Genomic DNA, 20,040 nt, shown 5'->3' on the forward strand with positions numbered 1-20,040 from the left:
TCCAAAATGTCCAAGAATCGATTTTAAAAAGCATTTTTTTAAACGTTTTCTTGTTTACTCGCTGCGTGTACTATTTGTCAAGCAACGGCTTCCGTACTACAGCGTCCCCACGAGGGGAGGGTCCAGCGTGCTTCAAACATTCGTGAGCTGCAGAGATCAGTGGCTGTAGCTTATCATGGCGGACGAAGAGCTAATTCAGCCAGCACCGTCTTTGCTGAAGGCAAATGTTTGGGCGCATTTTAGATTTTATTATTTGCTGCGTAAGAAGGAGCTTGACATGACTTATGCAGTGTGCAAAATCTGCAAAATGAAAGTCAAGTACTTCAGAAACACTTCAAATCCACAAGCCCCACGCTACGCCATCACCCGGAGCTAAAAGAGGGGAGCAGCGGTCTCTGCCGACTACTGACCAGTGCTTCGCTAAACTTCCAGCAAAACTCTGAACGAGCAAAGCAGATAAGTAAATTTACATCTAGAATCACTTGAATAACCTTGTAAAGCTGCATTTTCTTAAAAAAAAAAACATTTTTAAAATAATATAACTATTTCTCAGAGCTCTTTGAATCGAAAATCGATTCTGAATCGAATTGTTACCCCAAGAATCAGAATCGAATTGAATCGTGAGTTTCCTTTGTGCCTTTTTTGCGCAATTGTGTCTCTGCCTCCTCTCCACCAGTCACGCGTCAGTGAGATTCTATCCTTACTGTATCCTCTTGAGACCCAGCATTGCGTTTTTGTCCATTGTAAGGGACAAGAGTTTCATAGCTTCATTCCAAAATAATTATTCAGTTACTACTTTATCTCCCTGTCCACTGCAAATTATAGTTAATAAAAAATACACAAAAGTGTTTCTGACAGCTTTCACCCAAGGCAATTATTTAATGCAAAATATCAAAAATAGCAACACTTTTATTTTTCTGTCTCAGGAGGGTATGGTTCTGAGACTTGGATGCAACCAAGTGACAATTTCAATTTATTTTCATTTATATAGCACCAAATCACAACAACCTTACCAACCCCCAGAGCAAGCACACAGGTGACAGCGGTAAAGAAAAACTCCCTCTGATGATTTGAGGAAGAAACCTCAAGCAGACCAAACTCAAAGGGGTGACCTTCAGATTCGGCCATGCTCCCGACACAATTTACAAAACGACTATACAGAAAATTTTGCCAGTGTACAGGACAGGAGGGTTGCAGAAACAGACACCACACCCATCTCTGGATGGAGCCACACCTCAAACAGGAAGAAAAATAAAACAGAATCAGGCATCGAAAAGACAACAAATACAGTATAATTTGTCAGCATTAAGCAACAAGAAAAACAGAAGAAAAACTAAGGTGATCGCCGGCCACTAGCCCTAAACTTCACTAAAAGACACAGAATTTAGATAAAGTTGAAGCCGCAGCCTGCTCCATGTGACATTAGGTAATGACTGGATTTGTTTGGTTCTATTGGCAATATTGTCAAACATCTTGTGCAAATGTCTTCCAGTCATTTTGCATAAATAAATATTGTTCACGGTTTACTGTTTCAGTACTCTGGCAAAATAATTTCCTTTGGGGAAAATAAAGTTGATGTCATCTTGTCCAGCATAAAGGTGCCTGAGTGATGAGACCATAGTAGCTGGAGAAGCCAAAGGAGATGCCCACGCGTCACCTGGCTACAGCAGCTAGTTAGTTATTTTCAAGAGGTGGGAATGAATGAACTGCCTGACTGGATGGTTGCCATCCAGGATTCTGTGGTGTCTTGAATGTGGCAATAAATGGCACTAGACTCCCAGACTTAACATGAGTTGACATGATTTAAAAATGCATAAAATAGCAATAAAAGTACAAAAAAGGACATGTTTAATTTTACAAGTTTGAGGCCAAGGAAGTTAAAATCTTAGCCAGAGAAAAGAAATGGTTTGAGAGGAGAGTGAAGGAGGCACTGTATGTGAAACAGTTGAAACCCAGCCTTAACCGGGGAGGGGGTCTGAGACATGCTTTATCCCCTGTTTATAATGGGGTACTCAGGTCAAAGCAGTTTCAGTCTTTCGTTCATGGTAATGAGTCATTCACGTCATCAGAGTCGTCATGAGAGGCGTCAGTCCCATCGTTAGGAGGGACAGCTGCCCTGTCATTAGGAGGGTGCTATCTAGAGCACAATAGGTGCTAATTAGAGCAATTGTTAGTCACTAGCTTATAGCAGTCTGCCTCTCGGTAGGAGGGGTCTGGTTAGGTTTAAAACTCCAGCCTTTGCTGGCTTCGGTTATTCTTCTCTACAAGAGTCAAGACAGACTACCAGAGCAAGAAATTTAGCTGAGGAAGCTTCTGCGATTAGAAGCAAAACATCCTCGCGTCAAGCAACCCAGTCCAAGTCGAAGATTCAAACTTCTCTACTATGGAAACCACCTGGACAACCAAGAGCCTTCACAGAAACTTTACATGTTTAATTTAAAATAATGTGATATTTACTGTTAAAAAAAATCAGTATTTTTATGGCAATCCAGCTGTCAGAATATTATCCTTATTCGGGGTTTTCACGTATCCCATAATCCCTTGCGTGCCAGAGAGTCGCTGCAGTCAAAACAACATAAAAATCCATATGATGACAATTGTAAATGAATATTACACTACAAAAATGTAATTTTTTGATGCTTTTCGTCACATTAATAAGAGACTGCTGCATGATACCCTGAAAACTTGCTAAAACAATTATAACAAATAATCTGTGTCTGCTACGTTTAATCTGAGTGGAATTTAATAAGTGCAAACCGAATTTCAGACATATTATATATATTAGTCTGGAACAAAGAGGACAAACAGTGTTGTAAAGAACAATAATCAAGACGTTAAAGAGCAAACTTCACTTTCCCCCAGAACGACATGATCAGGAAGCGATTGTAGCTCACAGCAGCTCTCATTGAAAATAACGGAGAGACAGCCTGTGATTCTCACATGTTTACATAAAATAAACACTATAACAACGTCTATAAACCCAGAGAATATATTCACGAGAGTTTTAGGCACAACATAAAAATAGTTTTATGTTGCGATGTTAATGGTGTTGTCCGGTTAAAGTGCAGCGTGATCAGAGCATCTCAATGCAGTTCTCAGTGTTACTGAGCTCTCGCTGTGCAGCGACCTCTCTGAGGTTTTGTGGGATTTGAAACCTGAAAAGCCTCAATGGAGACTTTTTTTTTCTCCAGTGCAGATATCAGGAATAGAACCTACCAACCCTTTGGTTAATGGGCAACCCAGGCTACAGTCACCACAACCCACAGCAAATTTGTCATAAAACCCAAACCATTGCCTTAACTAGAAGAGCTCTCAACAACCACATACCTCTAACAATAAACAAAGACGGTCCTCACAACTTTACTGTTCCCATCTATTCTGAATGAACATTTCCTTCAACTGTGAATATTATATCTCTCTTTGATGTCAGAAGCAGATTTACTTTGATGCCATCATAAGACAGGAAGAGTAGGATGTCATAAAACAAGAAAATGAGGTTTGTTTGGTGCCTTTTCATGTCATTATAATGTTATTTCATGATGTCTTCAATGACCATAAATGGAACCTGACATTCTTACTTTATCATTTCATAACAACAAAAACAATGAAAATGAAAAACTAAATAAGGAAATAAATTCAGGGTCACATCTCTGTATCTAGATGTGGGTCTGGGTAACAGTTAAACGACAAGCTAGAAGTAAGAAGATTACAAATCTACCAAGAGCTGCAGAAATTACTCAATGATTCATTTAATTTGACAAAGGACCAGGTTTAATTTAAAACAAATTAAAACTGTTGTCTCCCTGCTGGGAATAAGCTGAAGGGATTTAGGATTTGAAATGAGTACATTTGTACAGAAAGACCTGACCCCTTTTCTGAGACAATCATATAGTTAAACAATCAAGAAATCAAATAAGTTAATTAGTTCAAAAAACATAGCCAAGGCACTCTGTATAGCCCGATCAATGTTGGGTGCAAGAGACGTACATACATACAGGGGGAGGATGAATGCAAGATGACCATATTAAAATGCTTACAATATACTCAGGATATACTATATATATATATATATATATATATATATATATATATATATATCTATAGCTATATATATAGATATAGATATAGATATAGTGCATCCAGAAAGTGTTCGCAGCATTTCACTTCTTCCACATTTTATGTTACAGCCTTATGAAATTAATTTTTCCCTCAAAATTCTACACACAGTACCCCATAATGACAATGTGAAAAAGGTGGGTTTTTGAGAGAGATTTTTGCAAATTTATTGAAAATAAAAAAGTAAAAAAAAATCACATGTACATAGGTATTCACAGCCTTTGCCATGAAGCGCAAAATTGAGCTCAGGTGCATCCTGTTTCCACTGATCATCCTTGAGATGTTTCTGCAGTTTAATTAGAGTCCACCTGTGGCAAATTCAGTTGACCTTTCATGATTTGGAAAGGCACACACCTGTCTACATATAAGGTCCCACAGTCGACAGTACATGCACTGTCAACTGTGTGGGACTTATTTGTTCTCTGACATGCATCTCGCTAGCTTGTTAGCTTGCTAGGTACGGTTGGCTTATTAACGACTAATTTAGCTCTTCTAACTATAACTAGTTTCTTTTCGTTATTTACAATTTTATTTTACATGGTGTAAATTTTTAATGATTCATCGGTTTATGTGTTCTTTTTAAAAAATATCAACATATAGTACCTTAGTTCTTAGGTTTCCATTTGATAGCATATAGATTATGCTTTTTAATTTCCTATAGTATGCTAGCAGAGTTACTTTAGATAGATACCAATACACATTACATCATAGCTTCTGTTTCTATAATAAAATACCAGATTTATAGCTTAGTCTACTAACTCTAATTTAATTTTACTACTAGTCTACATACTAAATTACCTATACTACAATCTTTTCCTGTATTAATATTTAGGTTTTAATACCTACTCCTGTATATTACTGTATATAGTACCATATTTATTGTATATGTTGTTTATTACCTTTAATATTTAAATAAAAGTTATATATATATGATGTCTTATCTTTCTTATGTCTTATTATTGTATATACTTTTTTCTTGAGTTGCTTGGGTGGGTAGGGAGAGTTCCCATGGGATAAAAAAGCTTTTCAACCTACCATCCCTGGTTCTCAAGACCAGGCACCTAAGTGGCTCTACACTACTCTTTTCTACTCTTCTATTTTACTCTTCCTTTTTAGATATTTAGATATACCTTAGTATACTAGCATAGTTTCACCTTAGAATTAATATACGTAATATATAAGATATACCTTACTGAATTTTCATGCATGTCAGAGAACAAACCAAGCATGAAGTCAAAGGAATTATCTCTGGACCTCTGAGACAGGATTGGGGAGGTCCACAGATTGGGGAAGGGTACAGCAACATTTCTGCTAATTGAAAGTCCCAATAAGCGCAGTAGCCTCCATCATCCATAAATGGAAGAAGTTGGGATCCACTTCTGCTTCCTAGGGCTGGCCACACGTCTAAACTGAGTGATCGGGGGAGAAGGGCCTTAGACAGAGAGGTGATCAAGAACCTAGTGGTCACTCTGTCAAAGTTCCAGCAATTCTCAGTGGAGAGAAGAGAACCTTCAAGAAGGACAACTGTCTCTGCAGCAATCCAGGCCTGTATGGTACAGTGGGCAGACGGAAGCCACTCCTTAATAAAAGGCACATGGTAGTCCACCTGGAGTTTGTCAAAGGGCACCTGAAAGACTCAGACCATGAGAAACAAAATTCTCTGGTCTGATGAGACAAAGATTGAACTCTTTGGTGTGAATGCCAGGCGTCATGTTTGGAGGAAACCAGGCACCATCCTTACAGTGAAGCATGGTGGTGGCAGCATCATGCTGTGGGGATGTTTTTCAGCGGCAGGAACTGGGAGACTAGTCAGAATTGAGGGAAAGATGAATGCAGCAATGTTCAGAGACATCCTGGATGAAAACCTGCTCCAGAGTGCTCTTGACCTCAGACTGGGGCAACGGTTCATCTTTTAGTGGGACAATGACCCAAAGCACACAACAAAGATATCAAAGGAGTGGCTTCAGGACAACTCTGTGAATTACTTGAGTGGCCCAGCCAGAGCCCAGACCTGAATCCGACTGGACATCTTTGGAGAGATCTGAAAATAGCTGTGCACCAACGCTCCCCATCCAACATGATGGAGTTTGAGACCAGCTGCAAAGAGGAATGGACAAAACTGTCCAAAGATAGGTCATCATAGTCAGGCTGTAATTGTTGGCAAAGGTGCAACAAAGTATTGAACAATGGGTGTGAAAACTTATGTACCTGTGATTTCTTAGTTTTTTGTTTTTAATATATTTTCAAAAAAAGCAACCCTTTTTCATGTTGTCAGTGTGGAGTTTTCTGAGTTTTGGAATAAGGCTCTAACATATAGGTGTCAAACTGCTTCCAGAAAGGGCCAAGTGGTGCAGGTTTTCTTTGTCACCACCAACGCCACCAGGTGATTTCATTGATGGACTCTTCACATCTGCTCAAAGTGATGTTAATCACTTAAATAAAACCTGCACCCTCTTGGACCTTTCTGGAATCAGGTTGACACCTGTAAATGGTAAATGAACTGCATTTATATAGCAACATTTAAATATTGTGTAATAAGCCAATTCAGCATCTCAGTCTGCACTCAGTCTTATGTATTCACATGAGAAATGCCCCTGCCCGTTAAGAAAGACTGTAAGTGTTTACTGACATTTAATGTTGATGGTTGTCAGTTGACAATTCCCAATCCATTACAACTGCTGTTGTTTGGGAAAACAAGACATCGACAACAAGCAAATGCCCCCCTGCATGTATGTAGATATTAATGAGTATCTCATGTGGAAAGACAAGCAAAATTTGCATGGCCATGCAACACAGACTATACAGACTGAGACCTGTTCATTTCTAGTTATTTTTACATATAGAGTCTATATTCTCTATAGCGGTTTTATATACCATGTATATATGTAGCGGCTGCACTTTGCGTTGTGTCGTTATGACTCCGCCCATTCGCTCCCCTTGGGACGCGAACTCACAATCCTTGGCATGGAAGTCAGACTCTCTAACCAGAAGGCTAAAACCCAGGGCTCTGACCTTGTGACCAGAGAATCCTTTTGAGCTGTTGGAAGTGAGGTTTACTAACTACATATGCACAGCGACACCTGCTGGCCTCCATTACATATAAAAGTAATGATAACCAGTGCACTGTACTTCACGCTATGACACGCTATGACTCATTACATGACTCATGAGCGCCTTGGGGCAACTGTTTGTTGTGATTTGGCGCTATATAAGAAAAAAGTTGATTGATTGATTGATTACATCTCTCTGGTAGTATACTGTAATATAGACTAGGGTTGAGCCGGATACTCGTTTCAGATGAGTATCTGGTACGGATAAAGCATTTTTAATGAGCATGAGCATGATCCAAATAAAACTCATCAATATCTGTGCTCGTGCTGAAGGAAAATTCTCGTTGGCTAACTCACTGTCTTCACTCTCTGTGATTGCCCAGTCACACACAGCGCCCGCCCCTCCCTACACAGACGCATCTCACTGCAGCTTCTCACACACACAGACAGGATCTCTCTCTGTGTTTGGCTGGATTCTGCCTCATGTTGCTCTGTCAGTACTTTTTAAAAGTTTTCTTCAGCTCGCCTCTTTTTCGGTTTGTCTGATATTTAAAGTTACTTGAACTTGTTTCGTATCATACGAGGTGCATTTGACAAGACAGAGATGAAAACGGCTCATGTCGTGTCAGTCACTGCCTCCACTCTGGTCGGGTTATTTATTTATTTATTTATTTTTTAACCATTTGTTTGCTCTTCGTTTTGTTGGTGATATAAAGTCAGTTGGAAAACTTTGCTCCTACTGAACATGGTGCTTTTGAGAAGAATACAGTGAACAAGGCTGACATATTATTTCCCTGTTTGCCATCACTGGATGTTTGCATGAATCACTAAGTTCACACAGATCATTAAAACAAGAAAGTCTTACAGACACTAACACATACACACATATATTTGAACACACAAAGTAGCCTATATTAATGTTTTTAGTGTATATAGCTGCATGCAGTATCTGACACTTTCTCACTGCAGTTCATAAAAATAAATTGGTCAGTCGAACAACCTCTCTCCCTCTCATACAGTCACACACACATGCACACACAGACACACATGCACACACAGACAGACCGTCATGCGCACATAGACACACACACACACATACACCTTAATCAATATTATTTAACTTTGTGTGGGAAAAAAAATGCCAAGAACGTTAGGTCGTAAAATAAATAAATAATTGAAAAAAAAAATCACCGTTTCATCATAAAATTAAAAAAATGAAAGTTGTGTTGAGTATGACAACTCTCGTTCATGCATACTTAGTAGTTCATACTTTCCTACTACACTGAATGTCAATTCTGAGGCTGTTCTGTTATTCATTCATACACTTACGAATATTCATGGTCTGAGTTTATAAAAAACTTGTTCCGTAAAATAGTTCCTTTACTATTGTGATCAAAAACATTGAATCTCAGTTCTGAAGCTGTTCTGTAAATATTCATTTATACACTTAAGAATATTCATGTTCTGAGTTTATAAAAAAAACTTGTTCTGTAAACAGTTCTCTTACTTTTGTGATCAAAATCATTGATTTGAATCTCAATTTTGAGGCTGTTCTGTAAATAGTTTTCAAATAAACAATAAATACAGCAACTTCTGATCAATCCATATCAATTTCAGACTTAAAATGATTTACTGATTTAAGCCCCAGCCATTGTGGGTTAGGCCCCGCCCACTACGAGTACAGATACGGATCCAGATAATTTAGATGGCTGAACAGGTACAGATACAGATACAGATACAGATAGTGGTGTACTTGTTCATCCCTAATGGAAACATTACATTATTGAATATTTGGTTGGGTTTATTTAGATATGTAATAGATTAAAGTAAAAATAATTCTAACTTACTAATTTCGTCCACTCAGCACGTCCTGTGTAGGACGTATGTCGGATCACAAGTGCGATGTGCGGTGTCTTGTTCCCACTCATGTACTGGACCCTCCACAGAACAATGTGGACCCGGCATGCTGCTTTAACGCTGCTTAAAGCTGCTAATTTAACTTTAAGAGCAAGATATAAATAGATCACCCACTCAGGAAATGCAGCTTCCATGCTTTGTTTACTAAATTGGGTAAGCGTGAACAAGATGCGTGTTGATAATGTTGATTTGGCTTATTATTTGAAGTGTATGTAATGTGCATAAAAATGATTTATCACTTCACAACTGAAGAGTTTCTTCACTGACATTTTGTTTTTGTTGGATGTTTGGACATTTCTCTACTGCTGTTTCTAATGTTTTTGTAGAAGTGGAAATAAAAGCCCGTGCCTTTTGTTCTGAGCTCACCTGACATATGGCTGCTCACAGTAATACCAGGTGATCAGGGGGGCAGGAAACCCCTCCGCTACACAGCGCACCTGTCCATCCACTGGGCCCTCATGAGATACAATCTCAGGTTTACCTAACAAACACAGGTAAATGTCAGAGTAAGTCAGCCGGCACATGAATCGAAGGCACTGTTCTTCATCCTGACTTGGTAAAATAAGGTCAGTGACACTTCAGCATGTCCGTCACCAACGTTTAAATCAGTCTGGGCTAATGATTATGAATTACAAATACAATGACAGCACAACTTACTGATCACAAAGATGGTAAATGTCTGATTTACTGATGCTTCTCCGTTGGAGGCTTGGAAGGTGTAAACTCCACTCTCGGATATTTTCAGTCGCACCAGCCTCAGTTCGCTGCTGTATCTGAAAATGCAAAATCCAAACAAACAAAAAAGTCAAGTTTTAGTACATCTGCTCGCTGCAATTCCAAAGCTCAAATGAACACTGCAATTATGATCTTGTCATCAGATTCATACCAGAGCTGAAACAGCGAATTGAGTTAATCGATTATTAAAATAGTTGTCAACTAATTTAGTCATCGATTAGTTGCTAAATAACTTTGTTTTACCGCAAATGTTTCGTTTCTTCCACATAATCAACCGAGCCTTGCTTTGACTCTTGAACCAATGAAGGAGTGCTTCGAGCTGCTGCGGTTTCATTTATTTTATTTCGCTTTATCTTAATTTTTCCCCACTAAAACCCTAAAGAGCATATGTCTGTGAGGAATATTTACCCTTTTTATGTTAAACTGACCTGTTATGGTCTTCTGAAACAGTTGATAGATGTATTTTATGCTAACGCCGATGCTAACGCATTAGAATGTCTATGGGGTTTTCAGTGTTAAAGTTAGCATTAAGCTGTTGGCATTTCAGAATGTTTATGCATTTTTCTGTATAATAATTAATGGCTCAGCGTTTGTTGTCGTAAAAGAGTCAAATGTATTACAAATTATAATATTTTTTAATTTATTTTAATTTATATATTAATAATAATAGGAACAATAATAATAGTAATAATAACGAATAATTTCAATTCAATTCAATCAATTTTTTTATATAGCGCCAAATCACAACAAACAGTTTCCCCAAGGCGCTTTATATTGTAAGGCAAGGCCATACAATAATTATGTAAAACCCCAACGGTCAAAACGACCCCCTGTGAGCAAGCACTTGGCTACAGTGGGAAGGAAAAACTCCCTTTTAACAGGAAGAAACCTCCAGCAGAACCAGGCTCAGGGAGGGGCAGTCTTCTGCTGGGACTGGTTGGGGCTGAGGGAGAGAACCAGGAAAAAGACATGCTGTGGAGGGGAGCAGAGATCGATCACTAATGATTAAATGCAGAGTGGTGCATACAGAGCAAAAAGAGAAAGAAACAGTGCATCATGGGAACCCCCCAGCAGTCTACGTCTATAGCAGCATAACTAAGGGATGGTTCAGGGTCACCTGATCCAGCCCTAACTATAAGCTTTAGCAAAAAGGAAAGTTTTAAGCCTAATCTTAAAAGTAGAGAGGGTGTCTGTCTCCCTGATCTGAATTGGGAGCTGGTTCCACAGGAGAGGAGCCTGAAAGCTGAAGGCTCTGCCTCCCATTCTACTCTTAGAAACCCTAGGAACTACAAGTAAGCCTGCAGTCTGAGAGCGAAGCGCTCTATTGGGGTGATATGGTACTACGAGGTCCCTAAGATAAGATGGGACCTGATTATTCAAAACCTTATAAGTAAGAAGAAGAATTTTAAATTCTATTCTAGAATTAACAGGAAGCCAATGAAAAGAGGCCTATATGGGTGAGATATGCTCTCTCCTTCTAGTCCCCGTCAGTACTCTAGCTGCAGCATTTTGAATTAACTGAAGGCTTTTTAGGGAACTTTTAGGACAACCTGATAACAATGAATTACAATAGTCCAGCCTAGAGGAAATAAATGCATGAATTAGTTTTTCAGCATCACTCTGAGACAAGACCTTTCTGATTTTAGAGATATTGCGTAAATGCAAAAAAGCAGTCCTACATATTTGTTTAATATGCGCTTTGAATGACATATCCTGATCAAAAATGACTCCAAGATTTCTCACAGTATTACTAGAGGTCAGGGTAATGCCATCCAGAGAAAGGATCTGGTTAGACACCATGTTTCTAAGATTTGTGGGGCCAAGTACAATAACTTCAGTTTTATCTGAGTTTAAAAGCAGGAAATTAGAGGTCATCCATGTCTTTATGTCTGTAAAACAATCCTGCAGTTTAGCTAATTGGTGTGTGTCCTCTGGCTTCATGGATAGTGTTAAGGATTTTATATATATATATATATATATATATGTTATCACTGTTAAACATTTGTACCTTTGTCTTCTTTCTTATGAAAACGTTATTGTGCTGTTATGCACCTGTCTTAAAAGTAACCCTGAGAATGTATTTGTTATTCAACTCTGTTTTAGCATGCTGGGGTCAATCTGAACTGGGAATGAAGAGCTGGATGTACTTATTATTATTATACAACTTGTTTTTGTAGCCGCTAACGACTGGGAGTAAAAGAACTGAAGGTTGATTTGACTGTTGTGATGTGATGCTTAGTGTGAAGACCAGGACACTCCAGGCAGATGCACAACAGCTGATAACTGCAACAGACGAACGGGATGTGCTGACCTTCGACGATAAGAGTAAAAGAAAGAAACTGTTTTTCCTTACAGCTGCACTTATTGACGTATGTGTTTATGTTACGGGAAGAAACTTGTCTTGCGTCATCCTTCCCCCACCCTTAGGACAAGTTTTATGATGTAATGAGGGCTTCTCTAATAAAAAGAGCGGGAGCACAGGCCAGACTTTAGTGTAGCCTTGGTGTACAGCCTGGCTGCACTCCGCGCGTGATTAATTTGACTTTCTGTCTCACTGGTGTTTCTTGACTCTGTTTGTCTTATCAAAGGTTAAGAATGTTTGGAGGAGAAAATACCCAACAGATAGATAAAGCTGGGTATCATCTGCGTAACAATGAAAATTTAAGCAATACCGTCTAATAATACTGCCTAAGGGAAGCATGTATAAAGTGAATAAAATTGGTCCTAGCACAGAACCTTGTGGAACTCCATAATTAACTTTAGTCTGTGAAGAAGATTCCCCATTTACATGAACAAATTGTAATCTATTAGACAAATATGATTCAAACCACCGCAGCGCAGTGCCTTTAATACCTATGGCATGCTCTAATCTCTGTAATAAAACTTTATGGTCAACAGTATCAAAAGCAGCACTGAGGTCTAACAGAACAAGCACAGAGATGAGTCCACTGTCCGAGGCCATAAGAAGATCATTTGTAACCTTCACTAATGCTGTTTCTGTACTATGATGAATTCTAAAACCTGACTGAAACTCTTCAAATAGACCATTCCTCTGCAGATGATCAGTTAGCTGTTTTACAACTACCCTTTCAAGAATTTTTGAGAGAAAAGGAAGGTTGGAGATTGGCCTATAATTAGCTAAGATAGCTGGGTCAAGTGATGGCTTTTTAAGTAATGGTTTAATTACTGCCACCTTAAAAGCCTGTGGTACATAGCCAACTAACAAAGATAGATTGATCATATTTAAGATCGAAGCATTAAATAATGGTAGGGCTTCCTTGAGCAGCCTGGTAGGAATGGGGTCTAATAAACATGTTGATGGTTTGGATGAAGTAACTAATGAAAATAACTCAGACAGAACAATCGGAGAGAAAGAGTCTAACCAAATACCGGCATCACTGAAAGCAGCCAAAGATAACGATACGTCTTTGGGATGGTTATGAGTAATTTTTTCTCTAATAGTTAAAATTTTGTTAGCAAAGAAAGTCATGAAGTCATTACTAGTTAAAGTTAATGGAATACTCAGCTCAATAGAGCTCTGACTCTTTGTCAGCCTGGCTACAGTGCTGAAAAGAAACCTGGGGTTGTTCTTATTTTCTTCAATTAGTGATGAGTAGAAAGATGTCCTAGCTTTACGGAGGGCTTTTTTTTATAGAGCAACAGTCTCTTTTTCCAGGCTAAGTGAAGATCTTCTAAATTAGTGAGACGCCATTTCCTCTCCAACTTACGGGTTATCTGCTTTAAGCTACGAGTTTGTGAGTTATACCACGGAGTCAGGCACTTCTGATTTAAAGCTCTCTTTTTAGAGGAGCTACAGCATCCAAAGTTGTCTTCAATGAGGATGTAAAACTATTGATGAGATACTCTATCTCACTTACAGAGTTTAGGTAGCTACTCTGCACTGTGTTGGTATATGGCATTAGAGAACATAAAGAAGGAATCATATCCTTAAACCTTGTTACAGCGCTTTCTGAAAGACTTCTAGTGTAATGAAACTTATTCCCCACTGCTGGGTAGTCCATCAGAGTAAATGTAAATGTTATTAAGAAATGATCAGACAGAAGGGAGTTTTCAGGGAATACTGTTAAGTCTTCTATTTCCATACCATAAGTCAGAACAAGATCTAAGATATGATTAAAGTGGTGGGTGGACTCATTTACTTTTTGAGCAAAGCCAATAGAGCCTAATAATAGATTAAATGCAGTGTTGAGGCTGTCATTCTCAGCATCTGTGTGGATGTTAAAATCGCCCACTATAATTATCTTATCTGAGCTAAGCACTAAGTCAGACAAAAGGTCTGAAAATTCACAGAGAAACTCACAGTAACGACCAGGTGGACGATAGATAATAACAAATAAAACTGGTTTTTGGGACTTCCAATTTGGATGGACAAGACTAAGAGTCAAGCTTTCAAATGAATTAAAGCTCTGTCTGGGTTTTTGATTAATTAATAAGCTGGAATGGAAGATTGCTGCTAATCCTCCGCCCCGGCCCGTGCTACGAGCATTCTGACAGTTAGTGTGACTCGGGGGTGTTGACTCATTTAAACTAACATATTCATCCTGCTGTAACCAGGTTTCTGTAAGGCAGAATAAATCAATATGTTGATCAATTATTATATCATTTACCAACAGGGACTTAGAAGAGAGAGACCTAATGTTTAATAGACCACATTTAACTGTTTTAGTCTGTGGTGCAGTTGAAGGTGCTATATTATTTTTTCTTTTTGAATTTTTATGCTTAAATAGATTTTTGCTGGTTATTGGTAGTCTGGGAGCAGGCACCGTCTCTACGGGGATGGGGTAATGAGGGGATGGCAGGGGGAGAGAAGCTGCAGAGAGGTGTGTAAGACTACAACTCTGCTTCCTGGTCCCAACCCTGGATAATCACGGTTTGGAGGATTTAAGAAAATTGGCCAGATTTCTAGAAATGAGAGCTGCTCCATCCAAAGTGGGATGGATGCCGTCTCTCCTAACAAGACCAGGTTTTCCCCAGAAGCTTTGCCAATTATCTATGAAGCCCACCTCATTTTTTGGACACCACTCAGACAGCCAGCAATTCAAGGAGAACATGCGGCTAAACATGTCACTCCCAGTCTGATTGGGGAGGGGCCCAGAGAAAACTACAGAGTCCGACATTGTTTTTGCAAAGTTACACACCGATTTAATGTTAATTTTAGTGACCTCCGATTGGCGTAACCGGGTGTCATTACTGCCGACGTGAATTACAATCTTACCAAATTTACGCTTAGCCTTAGCCGGCAGTTTCAAATTTCCTTCAATGTCGCCTGCTCTGGCCCCCGGAAGACAATTGACTATGGTTGCTGGTGTCGCTAACTTCACATTTCGCAAAACAGAGTCGCCAATAACCAGAGTTTGATCCTCGGCGGGTGTGTCGCCGGGTGGGGAAAAACGGTTAGAGATGTGAACGGGTTGGCGGTGTACACGGGGCTTCTGTTTAGGGCTACGCCTCCTCCTCACAGTCACCCAGTCAGCCTGCTTTCCCGGCTGCTCGGGATCTGCCAGGGGGTAACTAACGGCGGCTAAGCTACCTTGGTCCACACCGACTACAGGGGCCTGGTTAGCTGTAGAATTTTCCACGGTGCGGAGCCGAGTCTCCAATTCGCCCAGCCTGGCCTCCAAAGCTACGAATAAGCTACACTTATTACAAGTACCGTTACTGCTAAAGGAGGCCGAGGAATAACTAAACATTTCACACCCAGAGCAGAAAAGTGCAGGAGAGACAGGAGAAGCCGCCATGCTAAATCGGCTAAGAGCTAGTAGCTACGCTAAGCTAGCGGATTCCTAAAAACACGCAAAGTGAATAATGTGTAAATAATTTAGAGGTGATGTGTCATTGTGAAATGACCACATAGTTTACAAGTTATACAGAGCATGTTACACATATAATGTGTCAGGCTACAGTTTTTGATTTAGGTTTTATGGTTAACTGGTTATGCTAATTGCTCATTTGCAGCAACAAAAATACTTCTTTTTTCACCATATATTTTATAACATTTATATGTTTCAATGTTTTATGGCAACTCAGCACTTTGATAAAGCAATGCCATTTGAAATAATTATTTTTGTTCTTTATTATAAACTGTTTTATTCTTTATTATTTTATATTTCAACAGCCAAGGGACATTTGACGATTTGTTGATTTTCAAGTATTTTAAGTTTTAAAATAATGTTCTGTTGTTAAATAAAGTGATGGAAGGAGAGAAAAATTATTTCCCTGGCACATTTAAAAAAAAATTCCCCTCTAATCCGATTAATCGATTAATCGTGTTGAAACCCCATCAGATTCATCGATGATCCAAATAATCGTTTGTTGCACAGTAAAAAGTGTTTACCAGAAGAACACAGAGAGAGAGAGAAAAAAGCAAATTGTTGGCCATCAAATTGACTAAAACACATGAAACTGGCAATTTATGGCAGATCCGTGATAAACACAACTGGAAGCTAAGGCATTGTACCAATAGCGCAGCACAGTCTTGTTTGAACCCTGCGGGATTTGACCACTTCTGGGGACAGTTCATCCCTTTGCACAATACAAACACAGCATAACTTCACACGGAAAAATGGTGTACTGTTTCGTTTTTGTCTGCAATCACCGAAGCAGTTGTGAAAAGTGCAGTTTCTTATGGTTCCCAGTGGAGAAGGGAAGATGAGGCAAATGGGAGACGTCGTGTCGGTAAGTGTTAGCCTACACAGCTAACCAGAGTAGCTACGTTCTCTTGCCTGCACAACCGCCTCGACATGTTTGTGCTCCGGGTCGTAAACAAACCGCAACACGTCCTCTTTACATCGGATCATCACTTTTTCTTTGCATTTTCACTTTTTTTACTGTGTAATTTATCCCAAAAACTCAGACAGGGCTGCCCCCAGATGTAGGATTATTGCGTCATATGCGCCATATTTTAACCCTTTAGCGCTCGTCCTCAAACGAGACTGCGCTGCCCATTTGGTGAGTCTGATATACTAGGCCCACTCAGTGACCCCGCGCCCACCCCAAATCATGTAAACAAATACATCAAAACATCATCATGATTGTTTCCCTGCAACTAATAATAGTGACAATAAAATTATTGTTCTAACAAATCAGTTCTCTGAATACTTGGCAGTGATATTGCTGAGTCAGCTAGATAATCTCACAGCATGACAAATAATGAACATTAGCAATTCATTTTTAAAAAAAAATCACCGGGGCTGGTGAAGACTGTGGATGAACGTCATATTACACTCAGAAATGATGGTGTTAACACCAGCCAAGTGCTAATTTAACATTAGCACTTGGCTGGTGTTAAAGTACAATTGTAACTGTAATTGTACAGTTGTAATTGTTAACTGACAATTACAACTTTACCCACACTGGAGGATCTTCATGGCTCTTACTGTCTCAGGAGAGCCAACACCATCCGAAAGGACTCATCCCACCCTGGCCACTCTCCATTTGAGCGACTGCCATCAGGCAGATGGTACAGGGCCATGAAAGCAAGAACAAATAGACTGAAAAACAATTTCTACACAACTGCTGTTAGAGCTTTGAATGCCACTGGAACCAGACAGACATGCCACATGCCACACTTGAAATCAGTGCAATATTTGTAAAATGTGCAATATCCACTGCCACTGAAATATCCACAGTTTTGTACATATGCAATCTCTTTTATGCTACTACGTTCTTATACGTTTTTTGTTTTTAATTTGTGTTCTGGACATACCTCTTTCATTCAGTTAAATGTTATGATAATTTTTTCTTGTCTTCTGCAAACCTTTAAAGTCTGCACGTGGTTTACTCAGGTTAATATTTGCACTGAAAGGCTTGCACCTTACCTTTCATTGTACTGGTTACAGTAAGGATCAAGAATCTGTATCTGTATGACTAGACATAATTACATCCTTGAAAGTATTCACAGCTCTGTACTTTTTCCACATTTTTTTATGTTACAGCGACAAAAAATTTCTTCACAATTCTACACACAAACCCCATAATGACAATGTAAATATAGTTTTTTTTGATAATTTATTTAATAATAATAATAATAATAATAATAATAATAATAATAATAATAATAATAAAAAACAAGAAATCACACGTACATTAGAATTCACGGGTTTTGCTATGATGCTCAAACTTGAACTCAGGTGCATCCTGTTTCTAGTGATCATCCTTCAGATGTTTCTACAGTTTAATTGGAGTCCATCTGGGGTAAATATATTTGACTGGACATAATTTGGAAAGGTACACACCTGTCTGCATATAAGGTCCCACAGTTGACAGTGCATGTCAGAGCACAAACCAAGCATGAAGTCAAAGGAATTGTCTGTAGACCTCCGAGACAGGATTGTCTCGAGGCACAAATTTGGAGAAGGGTACAGAAACATTTCTGCTGCTTTGATGGTCCCAATGAGCACAGTGGCCTCCATCATCTGTAAGTGGAAGACGTTTGGATCCACCAGGACTCTTCCAAGAGCTGGCCTCCCGTATAAACTGAGTGATGGTGGGAGAAGGGCCTTTGTCAGGGAGATAACCAAGAACCTGATGGTCACTCTATCAGAGCTCCAGCATTCCTCTGTGGAGAGAAGAAAACCTTCCAGAAGGACAACCATCTCTGCAGCAATCCACCAATCAGGTCTGTGTGGTAGAGTTTCCAGACGGAAGCTACTCTTTAGTAAAAGGCACATGGCAGCCCATATGGAGTTTGCCAAAAGGCACCTGAAAGACTCAGACCATGAGAAAAAAAATTCTCTGGTATGATGAGACAGAGATTGAACTCTTTGGCATGAATGCCAGACGTCATGTTTGGAGGAAACCAGGCACCATCCCTGGGAGACTTGTCAGAATTGAGGGGAAGATGAATACAGCAATGTACAGAGACATCCTGGATGAAAACCTGCTCCAGAGCGCTCTTGACCTCAGACTGGATTGACGGTTCATCTTTCAGCAGGACAATGCACCAAAGCACACAGCCAAGATATCGAAGGAGTGGCTTCAGGACAACTGTGTGAATGTCCTTGAGTTGCCCAGCCAGAGCCCAGACCAGAATCTGATTGAACATCTCTGGAGAGATCTGAAAATGGCTGTGCACTGACGCTCCCCAGCCAACCTCATGGAGCTTGAGAAGTGCTGCAAAGAGGAATGAACAAAACTGTCCAAAAATAGGTGCACCAAACTTATATCTTTTTCCTGGTTCTCTCCCTCAGCCCCAACCAGTCCCAGCAGAAGACTGCCCCTCCCTGAGCCTGGTTCTGCTGGAGGTTTCTTCCTGTTAAAAGGGAGTTTTTCCTTCCCACTGTAGCCAAGTGCTTGCTCACAGGGGGTCGTTTTGACCGTTGGGGTTTTACATAATTATTGTATGGCCTTGCCTTACAATATAAAGCGCCTTGGGGCAACTGTTTGTTGTGATTTGGCGCTATATAAAAAAATTGATTGATTGATTGATTGATATTCAAGAAGACTTGAGGCTGTAATTGCTGTTAAAGATGCATCAACAAAATATTGAGCAAAGCCTGTGAATACTTATGTACATGTGATTTCTTAGTTTGTTATTTTTAATACATTTGCAAAAAAAAAAAAAAAAAAAAAAACTTTTTCATGATGTCATTTTGGGGTATGTACAAAATGCACAAAACACCCTGAGGTCATGAAGGGCCAAGTACAAGTTTATTGCAGCCTTTTGAAGTCTCATGCTGAACACGCTGCCTTTTGAAATATCCAACACGTCTGTCTGCAGCAGGGAGGTATTCCTGCAGGTGTTGAATTATGGTTTCTTTTAGTATGAAAGACATTCAAGTTCTGACAGTTTTTGCCAATTCTAAAAGGAAGGCCTGAAGCATTCTGGTTCTTAGGCACATGTCTCAGTTAAGTGTGACAACTGCAGCTGTTGTACCGACTTCTCCTCTGACCTATAACAACCTCCAAAACAAACATTCTAAATTCCATTGTGGGGACATAATAAATACATTTATAGTAAAGGCAGGGATTAAGTGAGTGTCCATGTGTGATGTCACACCTGTATTCATGACCATTGGTGGTGATCACATGGTCAGTGGTGTTTCTTAGCTCAAGGCCTGTGAAGCTCCAGGATGACAGGTGCGGTTTTGGATAAGCCATCATGTCAACACTGAGGGACAAACTGTCTCCTGAACGGACATGGATGGTGCTATTGCTTGTGGCTGTTATGTTGATGAATCCATTTTCTGGAAAAAAAAACAAA

The 20,040-nt window shown here is 39.5% G+C and overlaps 1 protein-coding gene across 2 annotated transcripts in view; it reads right to left on the reverse strand.

The window, feature by feature from the left end:
- kita (KIT proto-oncogene, receptor tyrosine kinase a) overlaps positions 1-20,040 on the reverse strand; it is a 125,870-nt gene that overhangs the window by 36,204 nt on the left and 69,626 nt on the right. For both annotated transcript variants that reach the window (XM_034180502.1, XM_034180501.1), the window contains exons 6-8: positions 19,837-20,023; positions 9,741-9,856; positions 9,450-9,564 (exon numbers count right to left, since the gene is read on the reverse strand). In XM_034180502.1, coding sequence (XP_034036393.1) covers positions 9,450-9,564; positions 9,741-9,856; positions 19,837-20,023 — 418 coding nt within the window. The remainder of the gene's footprint in view (positions 1-9,449; positions 9,565-9,740; positions 9,857-19,836; positions 20,024-20,040) is intronic.

Source organism: Thalassophryne amazonica, chromosome 10 (assembly GCF_902500255.1).
Source record: "Thalassophryne amazonica chromosome 10, fThaAma1.1, whole genome shotgun sequence".
Classification (NCBI taxonomy): Eukaryota; Metazoa; Chordata; class Actinopteri; order Batrachoidiformes; family Batrachoididae; genus Thalassophryne; species Thalassophryne amazonica.